The sequence below is a fragment of the Mesoplodon bidens genome (genome assembly GCF_964165515.1).
Source record: "Mesoplodon bidens genome assembly, chromosome: 20".
Lineage (NCBI taxonomy): Eukaryota > Metazoa > Chordata > Mammalia > Artiodactyla > Ziphiidae > Mesoplodon > Mesoplodon bidens.
In genome coordinates, this window is record NC_138181.1 from 41,126,173 (window position 1) to 41,144,481 (window position 18,309).

Genomic DNA, 18,309 nt, shown 5'->3' on the forward strand with positions numbered 1-18,309 from the left:
AGTACTAAATGCTCTCCAAGAATTTCAGACTTAGTGGAGAATCAACATGACTGCTAAGGTAGAGGTTGAGTTGGCAAACCTGTCTTGTGAATATAATGGGCAAGCACTGTTTGCAAGAATGAAAGTTTTTAATTAATTAAAATAAATCACAATGATATTTGCGCTAATACAGACCCATTACACATCTTTTTTTTTTTTTTTTTTTTTTGCTGCAATACGCGGGCCTCTCACTGCCGTGGGCTCTCCCGCTGCGGAGCACAGGCTCCAGACGCGCAGGCCCAGAGGCCATGGCTCACGGGCCCAGCCGCTCCGCGGCATGTGGGATCCTCCCGGACCGGGGCACAAATCCACGTCCCCCGCAAGGGCAGGCGGACTCTCAACCACTGCGCCACCAGGGAAGCCCACACATCATATTTAAAGTATATCTGTTAAGTCTTACATCTAGATAAATTACAATAAAGGCAACTATTCCAAAAAGCATTATTGAAGTATTCCACCAAATATAAACCTCATAATTATATACACACACACGCATATAAACATGTGTTTGCTATAACTTAAGAATATAGTAGTTTACAGTACTTGAGAAACAGCTTTTCTAATAAAAGAAACAGAAATATTGCTTTCAAAAAACAGTGTTTTAGTTAATTTTCCTTTAGATGTCTGCAGCAAAGACATGACTTAAAAATTTCCAAGAAACATTTATGCACTTTGCAAAACAGTGTATTACCATACAAGACAGAAAAAAAAATAGAGCATTTAACCTAAGTAATTCAGAATCATCATATCAGAATGACAAATGATCATTTTTTTCTTTCTGTACGTTCTTATAATTTAGCTGTGAATGAGCAAGGGTCCACCCTTTCTAAGGGTGAGAAACTTTAAAACACGTTCAAAAGTAAGTGCGTAAAAGAAGGAAAAGGAGTGTCATCATCAGGCAGCCCCTCCGGAAGCGTCCTCCGGATTCTGACAGAGTGGCCCCTTTCTGTCTGTGTAAGTCTGAGATCGTTGATGGATACACTCAACCCCCCACCTCTACTCGTCAGAGCCTTGACAACAACAGTTTCTGCTTATTCTGTGCTGACTCGGATATGAGACTGGATGTGAAGGTTCTAGAAGAGCCAGAGGGGACTCTGAACCCCTGCCATGCTTCCTTGGTGTTTGTCGTTACTAGTGAGCTGGCAGACTCCCAGAACCCTAGTACATGTCTGTAATATTTCCCCTCACGTTCTTATCGTACTACATGTCTAATTTAGACCTTTTAAGGGTACTTGGTACTTTCGTAAAGAAGGGATGTGAGAGGTTTGACAATGGTCAGAGTTTTACGAAAACCACAAGGAGATTATGGGGGAAAAAACACACTTCACAGTTGAAAAACACCTGTTTTCTATGACTTTTGTGACACTAGTTCCTAGATCTGATACATGCTGTATCTATCTTTATGTACAAATACCTTGCAAAGAAAGATTAAGCTTTTCAGCCCAAATTCCCATTTGTATGTGTCCAGCTTTCTAGCTAGCCTAGTGTCTAAAAAGCCTTGAGATTAAAGCTTTATAGGATAGAAACAGATGGAAGAAGACCTGGGATCAATAAATTGCCTACCAATAAAAAGTGCAGTCACTGCAGTTTCTACCAAAGAAATTTTAAAAGAGAATTAGCTGAAATTGTTTACCTTACATGTTTTTATTTCACTTCTTCTTTTCTTCGTGCAAACTTTCATTTACCATCAGCATGTCACAGTATTGTGACATGTATGTCACAGAATGTACAGAATGAAATGTGAAAGTATCTTCTAAAATGCAAGCTGTGCCATTATGTCTGTGGCTCCCACGGCTCCTGGAAGCTTGCGGTGCCTGTAGAGCGCCCCCAATAGCTATTTGTTGAATGAAGGAATAGAGAGGAGTAAATCAAATATGTGGCCAGGTGAACGGTTGTTTATATAGAAGAATCTGATCAAACCTAGCGCTGCCTCCGTTGGAAGAGTATCATGTAAATATCTGCCTTCTGAAACAGTTCAGACCTTTCCGTACCAAGAGTTAATGCTGAAAATATTAACGCTTCTCATTTCTGTTGTTGATTTTTTGAAATATATTTACCTACTATTACACATTTACTCTCTTTTGCTTTATAAAGTAAGGACTTCCTCAGTTGACCTTGTTGTTACAATAATTAACGAAAATTAAAACTTCATACTGGTAGCACTTTCTTCTGAAATGTTGGGATCAAAGAGTTAAAGACAGAAAACATTTCCCATGCAAATACAGTTAAAGTATACTGTTGCCCTGGTATCAGGAAGAATGGCTCTAGGAAAAGGAAACCTGACTCTCAACTGGAGATTCTCATCAGTCACCAATAAAATAGGGTGACTTTTTAGGGTTCACCGGTAGTTTGCAAAGCACAAGAAACCTTGATTTCAGACACTAGAGATACCGTCTTTGGCGCAGCAATTTCTCTCCTGTTACTTGTGATTTTTGTGTCCCTACTGTGATTTGTTAGAGAAGTGGCCAGGGTTCTTAGACATGCTACAGACGGTGTGATAGGCAGACAGGTGTCACGTAGTTTATAACTCAGCTCTGAAATCCCTGAGTTAGACTAATATGTTTCACGAGCAGAATAATTATCTGTTGCTAATTGAATAAGCCATCTTGCCTCAGACCTCCTCTTCCATTGACTTGCTGGGCGGTAGAAAGGATGTCCATCCAGCTCTGGGGTCCCCTTGTCTGAGGACCCTGTGAGAAGCCTAGTCACCCCCTTCACTTAGGATTAGGGATGATTTTGTGCTGCTCTTCAAACCACTTTAAAACTATTATCACACGTTATAATTCCTCAGCTAGAGCAATTCCAGGGAGACCCAAAAGATCTTACTTGCTAGAAATCTATTATTTAACAAGTTCATAGCTGGAGTGAAACCTCAGTTCTTACACTTGAATGCACACAAAAGCAAACCCAGTGTATTGACTTGGGCAATAGAGTAAATTATTTAATGACTAATGGCCTTTCACAGTTCTCTGCTTGCTTACCCCATAAGATAGAAACCGTGCGGGCATATCTAGAGGCTCTTCTGTCTGCTTAGAGAAGAGACAACATGGAAAAAAACCCTCTGAGTTCTGGCTGACATGTACATGCACACAGCCGGGTTGGTGGCAGTTTTCTATCTTGGGACTTAGAATATTTGGAGCTTTATATGCATGGGGCTGACTGTGGTCTTTCGTGAGCTCTATTCAGATTCACGGAGCAAATAAATGAGTTTCAGCTCTTACACATTTATGTAGGTGTAAATGGGTCTCCAGCTTCTCATTTGGGTGCTTTATTGTCCCTCATTCAAGCTGAGCAATTTCAGAATGAGCTTCTTAACCATTTCTTTATAATGAACGTAACCCCGAGCCCACGACAGATCCACAGCTGCCACTGACATCAGTTCCGATCGTCTGGGAGAAGATGGAAAAGGGGATCTCAGAGGAGGAGAGAGAGGCAGCGTAAGGCGTAACTGGGCTTCAGATCCAGAACAGTGAGCAGAAAGCGCAGGTAACCTAGGAGAACTCAGTGATGGTTATTCCTGGTCGGGAAAGATGCGTCCGGTCCCCTTGACACTGAATCATGTCTAAATAGCCGGACATCTGTGCCAGGCTGTGTTCTCCTGATGTGTGTGTGTGACTGTAATAGCTCATGATGTTAGAAAAATTACAGAGGCATCTTCCATGGGACAAAACTGAGAAGATAACCTTTCCTTTGGTAGGCATCTGACATCCAACCCTAAAAATTCAAACGCTGAAACCACGTTTCATTGCTATTTCTGCCCCAAACTGCATTAAAAACAAAGCAACCCGTTTTACAAATACATTTCTAAAACTGGTGCCCAATTCCTCTCCTTTATTTTCCTTATTCTCTTTCGTTCCTCGTGGAAGAAAACATTTGCTGCATTAAGGATGATTTTAAGAGATTTTAGCAGCAGATTCACTTAAATTCATGGGGAAATGCTGTGGTTGATTTCCATTTTTGCTGTTTTGTTTAATTGTTTAATAATTTTGCTTTAAGTTTGTAACCAGAATGTGTGGTCCCAGGGACATCAGTAAAAAAAAAGTGTGTGGCCAATTGAATAATTGTACATTTTTGTACATTTCAAACACTAACCTGAACGCTACTAAGGCAATGCTTTTACTAATGTTTGATTTAATCCAATTTTCTTCTGCAATCTAGTTTTAAGGAAAAATTAGTTCTGTCCAGGTTTCAAAGCGGAAAGGGAAATGGGGAAATTGTGTGTTTTTCAGATTTTTTGAGAAAATTCCAGAAAACAGAAAAACAGATTAGTCAGATTTTCTCTGCACATCGCAGTGTACATATAATATAAAATGTCTCGGTTTCTCAGTACAATTGGCAGTGCGCCGACAGTTGCAGGCTACATTAACTGTTTCAGTTCCATCAGGCAGTTAATGTTCTAGATGTGCTCAGTTGCTCCATAGTGGTTCAAAACCGAGTACGCGCCACTTCCAAAAGTATCGATTCCTTCCTTAACCTAATCGCATAGCTGTCTAAGTTAGATAATCTGATGGCATCATCTCCTGGTGTGTCAGCAACTTCCCCTACACAGTGATTATCAGATGATTTACGTACTCTAAGACCAAGGCATATACAGCAGCCATTTTAAAGGGTTGTCTGATAACAGGGCAAGAAATCTACACGGTGACAAGCCGTGAAAGGGAACTTTATTATTTTATAATCACAGAACTGAAGATGGCCAGTTGGGTATTTTCCAGAGACTGTCTGGCATCTGACTGATTCCTATGATATCAAAATAAAAGCAACCTCAGCATCCCTCCCTCCAGGCTACCCTAACTCCTAGACTCCCAGAAGAAGCCCCTTGCCTGTGTTCCAGGATCCTGGCTTCAGAATATCTTGAGGTGTCAAAGCAGAGCTAATATGGACTCTGTTCTCTTCTGGACTCCATCCCAGGGTTGGGGGAGATGACCTAGGAAGGAGATAAGATGACTGGGGAAACCTCAGAGCATCCCTCCCATCCATCCCCACTGCCCTGTCTCTTAAACACACACACACTTCAAAACAGATTTCCTAGACCTCACTTCATCCCAAACTTCAATCTGTGGTTCTTTTTTTTTTTTTTTTAGCATCTTTATTACAGTATAATTTTTTACAATGGTGTGTTAGTTTCTGCTGTATAACAAAGTGAATCAGTTATACATATACACATGTCCCCATATCTCTTCCCTCTTGCATCTCCCTCCCTCCCACCCTCCCTATCCCACCCCTCCAGGTGGTCACAAAGCACCGAGCTGATCTCCCTGTGCTATGCAGCTGCTTCCCACTAGCTAGCTATTTTACGTTTGGTAGTGTATATATGTCCATGCCACTCTCTCACTTCGTCCCAGCTTACCCTTCCCCCTCCCCGTGTCCTCAAGTCCATTCTCTACGTCTGCGTCTTTATTCCTGTCCTGCCCCTAGGTTCTTCAGAACCATTTGTTTTTTAGATTCCATATCTAATCTGAGGTTCTTACAGTGAGACCCCTAAAGGTACGAAGCAGGGTGGGCAAGCCGAGGCGCTCCAGGCCAGAGGAGAGCGTTTCCTTGGGAGGCAGAGTGTGGTAGGTTTAGAAAGAATGTGCAGCTCAGAGTGACCAGAGCGCAGAGCGAGTGTGAGAGTAGGAAAAAGAGAGAGAACGGAGATCACAGTTTTGATCAAGCAGGGCTTCACCTGACCACCTGGTGATCCTGAGTGGACAGGACTCCCATGAAGGAGATTACCAGGAAGGCAACATGGTCCATCTGGGAAGAATATAAGGATGGATTGAAGCAGAAAAGTAGGAGCCTGAGGACAGGGGGAGAGAGGAGTTGGGAGACAGTAAGTCTAGTTGGGAGGTGAAGGCCTGACCCACAGACGGGCACTGAAATTACAGAGAAAGAGGTGGTTAGTCATTAGGAAATGAAATATAACACGGTGACTGAATGCAAGAGGGGAGGGAAAAGAGAATCCGCTGACCTAGTGACCAAGCGGGTAGGAAAGACAGGGAGGATGCAGGTTGGTAGAAACAGATGAGCTCTGATTTGGAAATTACGTCTTCGTGGGCACCGTAGTCCAGCCCAGCATGCGTTCGGAAACAGCCAGTGAGAACTCAGGGCAAGTCAGTTCTAGAGACGTGGGCGTGGGGGCCGTGGAAAGGGCTGAGCCCTGAGTGTGAATGAAATCTAGCTGGGGGGGAAGTGTGAATATATGAATTTACAGACTAGGGTTTCCTATGGCTCAACAACAGAGACAGTACGAGTGGTCACACTTCAAGGTCGCCTTTTCTGCTACTGGATGCTGTCCCCCCGATGACTGATGCCCCCAGATCTGGGTCTCGCCTTGCGTGTTACCTCCCCTTCTGTATTTGTCCCCTCTTCTCTCCCTCGTGTTCCTCGTCTGACCACCCCTCTGCTTCCCCTCCGTCCTCACACTTTCCACGATGCTCACTTTCTCTCATAAAGCTTGTGAGTAGTCAGCATTTTAGTCTACATGTTATTTCATCTTAGATTCCCAGGCTACCCACTACGTCCATTGTTTTTCCTCCCCAATCCTTCCTTAGTTCCAAATCAGTGACATCTCATTAGTTCCTTGATGCCTCTTTCCCTCTGATCTCTATTTGTTCTCTTTTCTGAGAAGCAGCATAAGCTGATTGGAAAAAGGCATTCGGTTTGGAAACTAAGAACCTGGGTTCCAGCCTGACTTTGTCACTTACTCCTATCTGTGTGACTCTGGGCAAGTCGCGGCACCTCTCTAAAATTCTGTGCCCTCACCTGCGAAATGAAAGGCTTCTTAGTAATTAAAAATTCTTGCCTGCTCTAAACAAATTTGTGATTCTGCCATTTCTCCCCAGCTTTTCCTAGGTCCCCGTCAAGGCTTATTCCAAAAGAAACAACATTTAAGAAGTTACCAAATTTCTTTTGCTAAAATAGTTAGGCATGTGGCGTTTCAGCCAAACCTAGTATCTATTCTGCTGGTGGTAGTCATAGCAGTTTACAATAATACAATTTCTCTTTCCCAGTGGGCTTCCTACTTTTATTGTAACCTTTCCAGCTTTACCATAAGTCTTTCAGATCCAGCTTGTCCTCACTCACTGCACAGCCATTTCCTGGGTGGGTCTCAGTGAGTGGCCAGAATACAAAGAGGAAAGCCCAGGAGAAGGATGGCTTTGTCCTCTGAGCGCCCCCGGGCCCCATGGAATCAATCAGGGAGGAAGAGGGCATGCACAGTTCTGTCTGACAGATTCTTTGGGACAAAAATGTCCCTGACATCCCCTATCCAGCAAGTCTACATTTCAAGACCTGGGCAAGACCTGTTATCTAAACAAATAAGATGTGTCCCACTCGTTTCAACCTTCCTTAGTCAATAAACATTTTCTAAGTGGTTTAAATAAGATCCTCTCTTAATGACGGCTCACCCACAATCTTTCAAAGCACAAAGGGAACTAATTCCGGAATGTCCTGACTCTGATGCCTTTGTCTCAAGGCCTGTGAATCTCAGAGCTGGTCATTATCACCCTGATATGGTGATGACCACAGTAGGAAAGAGGCATTGGGCCACTTTTCTTGAATTTGCTCTTTGAAAAATATCGAAAATATTGAAAAATGTCATATCCATGACCATCTGTCACTAGGCTCAATGTTCAAAGTAAGGGCGGGACCAGAGGTGAGAAAGAAAAGATCTGCCTTTGTCTGTGGTCTTCTGAACTCATGTTATCTGGGTGTTGCAAAACAGAGGATAGTGGCTTGACTGTAGGCCACTGCCCTTTCTGGGTTTATGAAGCAAAGCAGTGGCCAGAATTTTGCCCCATCGCAAGACCTCTGAATAAAATGCAACAGCAGCAAAGAAATTTAAATGTGTTAACTCCTCCTTCCACTCCCACCCTTGCAGTTCCACCCTTTCTCATCAGGATCCTTTTAGCACTGGAGGCAAACATCATGTAAAATAATACCTTCTTTTGTCTTCCTTATTTTGCATCTTCCCCGTTATTTTTGGTAATGTGTAGGTAGCAGACAACTAGGTACCAGATGAACCAGTGATTTAAGAGTTGGTTGATTGCTCTACGTCCCTTGATGATGGAAGCATTTTGCATTTTCTCTTCAGAACCTGATTTTTTGAGGATTTCTAACTGACAGCATTGCTCCTGAATTCAAAGAAATTATGATTTGCCTGTGATATCACTGTTAAAATATACAAACCTCAGTTTCGTTCCCAGAATACTTAAATGTAAATTCTTTTGATACGAGTGTTACAAATCACATTATTGCTATTAGGATTCCAGATCAGTCCACCACGAGAAGTTTAAGTCAGGTTCTGGTTTTGTTGTTTGCCCACGTCTTTCATCAGGAATGCAGATCCAGGAACGATTTGTGCAAATGTTTTTGTTATGATGAGGTTGGTGATTTTGTTCTGCTTTTACCACATGACAGATAAGAAGTGATTACGGGTTAGCATTGTGAGAAAAGTATTGCCATACAGATGGCAAAACTGGGGGTGGGGGGATTTTGTTTGGGTTTTTTTTTTTTTTTTTTGGTTTTGCAGAGGCTGTTAAACAATGAAAGGACATTGGATTAAAGGAACTCTGATAGATGGGAGAAAAGATTCTCCCTCTGTGTCAGGGGGACAGTGGGGGAAAGACAGGTTGATTACGTCTTTCCTGGGAATCCTTACAGGGACTCAAGTCTAAAAGCATACAGATGTAGCCCCACTAAGCAGCTTATTCTGGATGGCCCTGGGGAAGACACGGAGGAGCCAGCCATGACTGGCACCCATCCAGACCAACACCTCCTGATGTCTCAGCTTCTCAAGACAGGCTGATTTGGACTAGAGAAACCAGTCAAAGGTGACACATGCGTTTAGCTGGCTGGTGTCCATTCCTCTACAGGTGAAGAGAATAAAGGTCTGGGAGAGGGGCATTGCCAACATTTTAGGAGTAAATACATACATTTGTGTCACCTTTGAGACCAGTTCAGAGTCAGGCTGAATCACAAGCCAAGGGGGACAGGGCAGCCCACTCAAAAAAGCTGCCCCTCTCAGGGCGATGACTGCCTGTCTTCGCTGGTTTGCTTTCTTCTTTAAAGCCCTGCTCTAATTGACACAGATTTTTCTCAAAAACAGAAGGTAATTTTAGAAACGAAACATTTGATTAAAGAAGCCATGGGACTTCCCTGGCAGTCCAGTGGTTAAGACTCAGCGCTTCCACTGCAGGGGGCTCAGGTTCAATCCCTGGTCGGGGAACTAAGATCCCACATGGCGCGCAGGGAGGCCAAAAAAAAAAAAAGAAGAAGAAGAAGAAGCCATGTTATGGGGAAGCACTGAAGACAACAGATAATCCTGTTGAGTTTTAAAGATAACTTGTTACCTTTGTTGAATGATGTTAGTTGACTCTACTGTAATGTATCAACTGAATGTTTGCTTTTGAACAACGACTTTTTTTTGGGTAAGAGTTAAAAGGCTTAGAACAAGCTAACAGACAACAGAAATAAGTATATCAGATTTTTTTTTTTTTTTTTTGCAGTGCGCGGGCCTCTCACTGTTGTGCCCTCTCCCGTTGTGGAGCACAGGCTCCGGATGCGCAGGCTCAGCGGCTATGGCTCACGGGCCCAGCCGCTCCGCCACATGTGGGGTCCTCCCGGACCGGGGCACGAACCCGTGTCCCCTGCATCGGCAGGCGGACTCTCAACCACTGCGCCACCAGGGAAGCCCAGTATATCAGATTTTTTAATGCAACAAACTACATGTTAATTGTTACCTTATTCTTTTTATCTTTAGTAGACACTTTTAAAAGAAAAGAAAATGATTTTGTTGTGTTTAACTCACCAACGTGTGGTGTATAATGAAGACAGAACTATAATAAATTAGTTTTGTTCTGATGTTTTAGAACACTTGCAAAAAAAAAAAGTTTTCAAGAACTTTGTTTCCACCTGAGTACATTTGCGGTATCAGTAGTCTATTGACCTTGGTTGGTGACAGTCTCAGTCAGTGTTTCTCTCCGTTGAGGAACCACTAGAAGATGTTTAAGCAGAGAAGTGTTGTACTCGGGGCGGGTTTCGGAAGATGGGTTTGGTAGCCGTGAGTATGGGGAGAGGCAACAAGACCAGCTTTTGAAATCTAGGGTGGCTGTGGGAGTGGGAAGGTACGTGAGAGACATTGTGAAGGAAGAGTGAAGAGCTGGGAGCTTCTGTCTGTAAAGGGGAGCGAGAGAGAAAATTTCATGTCAGAACGGAATCAGCGCCTTCAACTGAGAAGGTCTGAGGCTCTGGCTTTCCCAGGCATTTGTCGATAATCCCGCTGTTTAGGAAACGTAAAAAGAGATTTAAAAATATGGGCTTCCCTGGTGGCGCAGTGGTTGAGAGTCCGCCTGCCGATGCAGGGGACACGGGTTCGTGCCCCGGCCCGGGAGGATCCCACATGTCGCGGAGCGGCTGGGCCCGTGAGCCATGGCCACTGGGCCTGCGCGTCCGGAGCCTGTGCTCCGCAACGGGAGAGGCCACGACAGTGAGAGGCCCGCGTACCGCAAAAAAAAAAAAAAAAAAAAAAAAAATTAAGACGAACAAATAGAGAAACGTCAGTGAAGAGCATCCCAAAGGCCGTGGAGAGCCTGAGGGATTTGTCTTCTCCAGCGAGGGGCCTTTGTCAAGAGGGGTCAACCAGGAGCAAAGAAGAACGTTCTGTGTGATGAATTTGGAGCCGTGAGGCTGCGACCAGATGCGTGGAAAGGGGGGCATCAAGTTGATGTTCTAGTCAGATTCCCTGGAGCCCATCGCACTGTAAATTCAAGAAGCTCATAAAAGAAAACCATGTCTCAGATCTACAAGCTGGGCAGGCCTGGTTCACCAGCGAGGCCAAGCAACATTCCGTAGAGCCACGAAGCTGCACGGAAGCAGAGTTATGTCCAGAGGCGTGTGTTTGATGGGAAGGCCCCTGTTAGCTTCCGGGATCAAAGCTTTTCAGAGGACAGGCGAGCATCGGCTGCTGCGTTGTTTTTCTGCTTTTGCTAAAGAAGGGATCGCCTGCCATGTCTGAAAGGCATCCTGGCCCCTTGTTCTCTCTCCCTCCCTTATCCGGCGGCCCCTGGCGATTCTAATGGCTGCCACCCATCTTGTTGCATTTCTGTTGTCATAGGTGCGAATCTGTGCAGAAGTTTTCACAGATCCACAGTGAAATGAAAAAAATAAATAATGATGGGGAGAACATGTTCATAAAGCTTTACTGAGCCTTGTCAAGAGCTTTCACCCTGAAGTTAGGTCCTTTCTCTCTGTGGCATATGGGTAAATGGCCTTTCTTTATGAAATGATGCTAGTTACAGGTGAGAAGTTTTTATTTAAAAACCCTCTGTTGGGCCCCGATTTCATTTTTTGTTCTGGTTTGTGAAACCGGCAAGTCTGGGAAGGATTCCCTGCTTGACCTGTCGCCTCGCCCCTGGGCTCCTTTAAGCCGAATTAAAGCCTTGCTTCCCTTTGAAACCTTCGTCGCGGTCCCCAGTGATGAGCCTCCCTCTCTACCATCTCGGGACCCCGCGTGGACCCTCCGCTGCAGCGGGCTCTTCTGCTGCCTGACCTCACAGCCCGTCCGTCCTCAGTCCTCCACACCCGCTCCCTGGCTGCCTTCCTGGCTGGAATGTGTCCTGCGCCTGCCTTCCTCACCTGTATAAACCCGCGTCTGCTTCAAGGCCCAGCTTAGGTCCCCACCGTGACGTGGCCCTTCTCTGCTCCAGCACGATCGCTCCGTCACCTGCCCTCAGGGGGTGGGGGGACTCTGGACCACCAGACTTCTGATGCTCTGTGCACCCCCAATCCCCTCGCACTGTAACTGGCCCACAAAGCTTATTCAGAAACCGGTAGGTGACTGGCGGGGTAGATGCTCTGCGGGCCCTTCCGAAACAGCAGCTTTCCTGGCCGGCCCTATGCGAGCCCTTCAGCCCTATTAGTGCCTTAACGTAGATGCAGCCACTCGTCCGAAGGCACAAATTGAGGACTTCCAGGGCTGAACTGTGAAACTGGGCCACTAAGATGCCAGCTTAACCCTCTGTCATTCTAACTGCACTGCCTACAAAGGCTACTCGTATTTTTATTTTCCAAAGAACCAAAGGCTAATAGGTTAGCGTCTGAATGTGCCGCATCCGATGCTCTGTGGCCATGCACTCAGCATCCTGTGATAGGAAATGCCTGCCCAGCAGGACAGGGAACGTGGGGTAGGCCAGTGAAAGAGCAGAGGCAAAGGTTGGAGGAATGCTTTCTGCAGGAGAAAGGTGACAGGCCTGCTTTAGAGTGAATGGAGCTGGAAAACATAAACCAGCAAAGGGGTCGATACAGGGCAGGTGAGCGACAGCAGCAAGAACGAATCAGCAGAGAGCTGGCAGGTGAGCGACAGCAGCAAGAACGAATCAGCAGCGAGCTGGCAGGTGGCGCCACCTGTGGAAAGCTGCCGTTCTCCACTCCAAGCCAAGCCCTGTGATTTACAGAAGGGCTAAGGGACCTGGGTCCAGTGCATGAAAGTTCCAGTTACGGCCCCATCGTGAGATGCAAAGACAGCCAGATCAAATCACCTGACCGCATCTTATTTTCATTTTTCCATCCGTAAAAGGGGAAGGGGGTGGGGGCATAATGCAGTACTCACTGCCTTTTACGTAGGAGCATTCCAAAGGATGTTAATTTATTTTTTCAGTTTTTCTATAGCTTCTTTTTTGTCTTCCAGTGTTACTGAGATATAATGGACAGACAGCAGTGTGTACGTTTAAGGTGTCCAGCACAGTGATGGGACTTCATACGTCAGGAAACGATTATCACAATAAGTTTAGTGAACGTCCATCATCTCCTATAGATACAACATCAAAGAACTAGAAAATACACATGTTTTGCTTGTGATGAGAACGCTTGGGATTTTCTCTTTTTACAACTTTCATGTATAACCGACAGCAGTGTTAATTCTATTTATCACGTTGTACATTGCATCCCTAGTACTTACTTATCTTAGGGTGTTCATTTCTTTAAAACACAATAGCTTATTTTTCATCGTATCCTATGAGACCTGAAAAGCGCTGCAAGAATTATGTCCAGGTTAAGATTGCACTTTAAGCTGGTTTGGTCAGTAATTCTGTAACTCTGCTTTGCTGCATAAATAAACCTATGCTTGTTTGTTTCAGAGTAATAATTTCTTCAGAAAAGCAGTTTGGGTTTCCTTCACTGCTGCCTTAATCTGCTTGGGGCATTTGGGTCGCTGGAGGGGAGGCTCTGCTCTTTCACTTCAGCTCTGCCTTTTATGGGTCCAAACAATGATTATACTCAACGGCGCATTTTCTCTCTCTCTCTCTCTCTCTCTCTCTCTCTCTCTCTCTCTCTCTCTTTCTCCATCCGTTGCCCGCCTCTTTCTCCTGAGTGCCCGTCTCTGCCGCTGGCGAAGCAGCAAGGCGAGTTGTCAGATCGAGTCAGGCAGACCCACGATTTGAGTGATACTGTCCCCACTGAAGTAACGGGCCCTGAACAGACATCCGTCTCCTTCCTCCTTTCTGCCTTCCTAGCTCCACCGTGACATTGGCCCTCTAGATTCTGCTTCGAATTCCTATAACCACATTTTTCAGAGCTAATTCTTACAGTCTAGGAGCCCTCTCTCCTTTTATTCCACAGTATCATTTCAGTCCTTTTTTCTACCCCTTATTCCCTTCTCGCCCCGTGTTTACGCCCATTATTAGGATCCTCTTCACTGTTTTCCCTCCTCTGGTAACTTCTGTCTCACTAATAAGATTCTTTCTTTCCTAGTTCTGCATCTGGGCTTATTTTAAGTCGGGCATGGTTCAGGTCTCCATCTCACTTAGACCTTTTATTAATGAAGCAGCCGTAGTCTTAATATGAAATCCAATCTTAAGTATATTTTTTGTCCCAAGGAAGTCTCTGGTGTTTCCTCCAGAATTTACACTTCTTGCCCTTTCTTCAAACCACTTTGTCATTTGTGAAATTTTCTCTGGTGCTGCCACCAATAGAAAAGTCACCCCCAAAACCAAGTTTTTTTTAGTAAAATGTTGTATCTGTAATGCATGTTTATGATAATAAGATAGCTTTCTAAAATATATCCTAACACTTAAATTATAGGTGCCTCTTATGCTAATAAAGTGCTAAAAAAAAAGTGAGGGTATCATAAAAAAGCAGTCATTAAATGTCAGGAAATATTACATCTCATTTCAGTAAACATGATAAATCATCATTCAAGATATCACCCATTCCTACAACATCAATGTAGACAAGGTAGATTATCTCCACCCCGCCAATATTAAGTCCCAATTTACCATTATGTCAATCACTGAGAAATAAAGTCTTTAGAAAAGACCTTATCATATTAATTTGTTGAAGATGTCTCAGGATACCAAAGGAATATCTTTACATATGCAGATACATACATGCATGTGCATATACTGCTTTACAAAATTATATATATATATTTCCATATTGCACTGCCATAGAGGGCATAGGTTAGTAAAACTTTCAAAAAGGATATAACAGTGAATTAAATCGACTTTATAGAAAATATGGAGGAATACTAAGAAATTTAATATCAGCAAACATGTTCCCTTTGAAACGGCAAATTAGACGTGCAGGAGGCACTTGGTCACACTTCACAGGATCACGTGCTGCGGAGACGAGCCGCTCTGTTTACTCCTGCCCTCGCCGGCGAGGCTTTTCTGTGTTAACCAGGCCTCCGATCACTTCAAAGCGTGTTTGAAGTCCTCACTGCACAGCTCGTGCACAAAGACAAATATTCTTCCAAGTGTGTGCAGCTACTGTTGCTGCAGACTCTCTCATAAGTAAGAAGAACCTGCAGTTTCCTATTTAATGCCGAGTTCATGCCTCTTTTATTCAGCTATGACAGTGAAGGTCGTCTGACAAATGTGACGTTTCCAACCGGAGTGGTCACAAACCTCCATGGAGACATGGACAAGGCCATCACAGTGGACGTCGAGTCATCCAGCCGAGAAGAAGACGTCAGCATCACTTCGAATCTGTCCTCCGTCGACTCATTCTACACCATGGTTCAAGGTAAACACGAAAGCAGAGCTTTTAGTGGCCCAGTTTAAAATACTACTGGTGGGGCTTCCCTGGTGGTCCAGGGGTTAAGACTTCACCTTCCAATGTAGGGGGTGCGGGTTCGATCCCTGGTCAGGGAGCTAAGATCCCACGTGCCTTGGGGCCAAAAAACCAAAACATAAAACAGAAGCAATATTGTAACAAGTCCAATAAAGACTTTAAAAATAGTCCACACCAAAAAAAAAATCTTTAAAAAATAAAATACCACTGGCACCCAGGTAGAATGTGGCAACCCCCATTTTATAAGTTGAACCAGGAAAGAGAAGGTGGAAATATAAACCCCTAGAGATATCGATGAGATAGTCTAATGTCTACATGTAATGTTTATTTAGTAATATATACATATATAAAATCACATAATATCTAAAACAATCTGTTAACCTAGAAATTATGGTTTTTTTCTTTCCCATTTAATAAAACAAGTTAATTCCCACTCTTCACTTGCATCAAAAGGCCCTTTTTGCATCACCATCACTGCCATGGAAGGACAGCAGTGTGAGCTTTCTGAATCCGTGCATGATGCAGTATTTGAATCCACATCTCATGCCATCACTGGAAATTATATACCCATATGTGTAGTAGCTCAACTTTCCATTTTTTCATTCAGTCTGTAGGTATATATGTCCAATAACTCCATGATGGAACCTCCCACCACATTCCTTTTTGATGTAATCTTGAAAAGTCCTGTTTACAATGACAATTGCAACTGTGAGGTCATTGCTCTAAGACTCATTGGTAAATCTGAGTTAAGCTTCTCTGACTCTTTTTTTTTTTTTTTTACCAATTCTGTCAGATAATCTCTACAGTCACCTAAAATCAGTATTGCTTGAATTCATTGCTTCCCCAAATGGTCCTATATTATTCAAAAATTTTAAGTTGAGGCAATAGCCTACAATATGAGAGGGTGTTTTGTACAAAATATGACTTCCTTTATTTATTGATTTGTTTGTTTGTGGCTGCATTGGGTCTTTGTTGCTGCGCATGGGCTTTCTCTAGTTGCGGCGAGCGGGAGCTATTCTTCGTTGCGGTGCGCAGGCTTCTCATCGCAGTGGCTTCCCTTGTTGTGGAGCACAGGCTTAAGGCACGCGGGCTTCATTAGTTATGGCATGCGGGCTCAGTAGTTGTGGCTCGCGGGCTCTAGAGCGCAGGCTCAGTAGTTGTGGCGCACGGGCTTAGTTGCTGCGCGGCATGTGGGATCTTCCCAGACCAGGGCTCGAACCCGTGTCCCCTGCATTAGCAGGCGGATTCTTAACCACTGCACCACCAGGGAAGCCCGACTTCCTTTTTTTTTTTTTTTTTTTTTTTTTTTTTTTGCGGTACGTGGGCCTCTCACTGTTGTGGCCTCTCCCGTCACGGAGCACAGGCTCCGGACGCGCAGGCTCAGCGGCCATGGCTCACGGGCCTAGCCGCTCCGCGGCATGTGGGATCTTCCCGGACCGGGGCACGAGCCCGTGTCCCCTGCGTCGGCAGGTGGACTCTCAACCACTGCGCCACCAGAGAAGCCCCCGACTTCCTTTTTTAAAGTCAATTTCAGGGGGAAATATCTCCTTATATTTTTGGTATAGAAGGTACAGATATTAAATCGTTTCAAAACATCTTTAACAAAAGATATAAGGATGAATATTGGGAAGATGTCTTCTAAACCTTTGGAGGTGACACATCAGCCTCTGAAAAGAACACATACTTGGTTCTTTGCAAAACATCTACTGGAGGTCGAACCTTCATTTATTTCATCAGGCAAATAAAGTAGAGAAGGACTTTAAATTCCCCTAAAGTTTGCCTTTAACATTCAGCCGAATCTGTTACAGCATGAGATGGCAGAAATCAAAGTTGTTTTGTTATTTTCTAAAAGGATATCATTAAGTACTTTTCATTCCATTATAAATGGAGTCCAGTCAATGTTTTAGAAATTTATATCACTTCTAACCCCACAAGCGATCCGGTGTTTAATGCACACCTATAGTTCGTGTTTTCTGCTGCTTGTTTTCTAGATCAGTTAAGAAACAGCTACCAGGTTGGTTATGATGGCTCCCTTCGAATCCTCTATGCCAGTGGCCTGGATTCGCACTACCAGACAGAGCCGCACGTTCTGGCCGGCACGGCTAACCCAACAGTTGCCAAAAGAAACATGACTCTTCCTGGTGAAAACGGTCAGAACTTGGTGGAATGGAGATTCCGAAAAGAGCAAGCCCAAGGCAAAGTCAATGTCTTTGGTCGAAAGCTCAGGGTAAGTCAGTGTCAGAGCAAGGTGACAGCCACCTGGTCCTCCGTGTCATGCAGTGGCCTGTCCATGAGGGCAGGCCTAGGACTCATCTCCTGTTCACGCTCAGGGTAACACCTTACCTTAGAGCATGAGTTACAGCCAACCATCAAGCCATTAGATCGCTCCTAGAAAAAGCCAACTATTTGAGAAAAGTGTTTTCTTAATATAGCTTTGATTAAAAATCAGTTCTTCCCATAGAGAATGGACTTGAGGATATGGGGAGGGGGAAGGGTAAGCTGGGACAAAGTGAGAGAGTGCCATGGACATATATATGCTACCAAACGTAAAATAGATAGCTAGTGGGAAGCAGCCGCATAGCACAGGGAGATTAGCTCGGTGCTCTGTGACCACCTAGAGGGCTGGGATAGGGAGGGTGGGAGGGAGGGAGATGCAAGAGGGAAGAGATATGGGGATGTATGTTTATGTATAGCTGATTCACTTTGTCATAAAGCAGAAACTAACACACTATTGTAAAGCAATTATACTCCAGTAAAGGTGCTAAATTAAAAAAAAAAAAAATCAGTTCTTCCCTGGGAAATTAGGATAGTGCATGTAGCACAATTCCAAATAGCCTGGATGGCCAACAGATTCTTGTTTTACTGATATTGCCCTAATAATCTTACGCTTTTCCTTTACCCACTCAGGAAAGATGGCTTCCTAATGGGATGGGGATGGGTTCGAGTTGGATGAAATATGAAAAGTATTCCAGATCATAAATATGTATCTTGAAAGAGGTGGGTTGGCCTTTGAAAGGTGGATCCTTCCTTTGCATTCTTAATATTTTTAAAGTGCAGCTTAGGCACCTAGAAGAGGACCAACGTCAGAAACCCCCCGCCACCTCCTCCCTATTGAAGGGAAACCCAAACTGACGTTATTGTTATGAGAAGTGTGATGACATTGCTGATTAAGCTAGTGTAATTGACCTTTGCAAAACGTTCTCTGTGTTGCCTTGTTAG

At 44.2% G+C, this 18,309-nt stretch overlaps 1 protein-coding gene across 7 annotated transcripts in view; it reads left to right on the forward strand.

Moving 5' to 3' along the window:
* Window positions 1–18,309, forward strand: part of TENM3 (teneurin transmembrane protein 3) — a 320,768-nt gene that overhangs the window by 283,912 nt on the left and 18,547 nt on the right. For all 7 annotated transcript variants that reach the window (XM_081221018.1, XM_081221019.1, XM_081221020.1 and 4 more), the window contains 2 exons: window positions 14,867–15,042; window positions 17,082–17,317. In XM_081221018.1, the coding sequence (XP_081077144.1) occupies window positions 14,867–15,042; window positions 17,082–17,317 (412 nt within the window). The remainder of the gene's footprint in view (window positions 1–14,866; window positions 15,043–17,081; window positions 17,318–18,309) is intronic.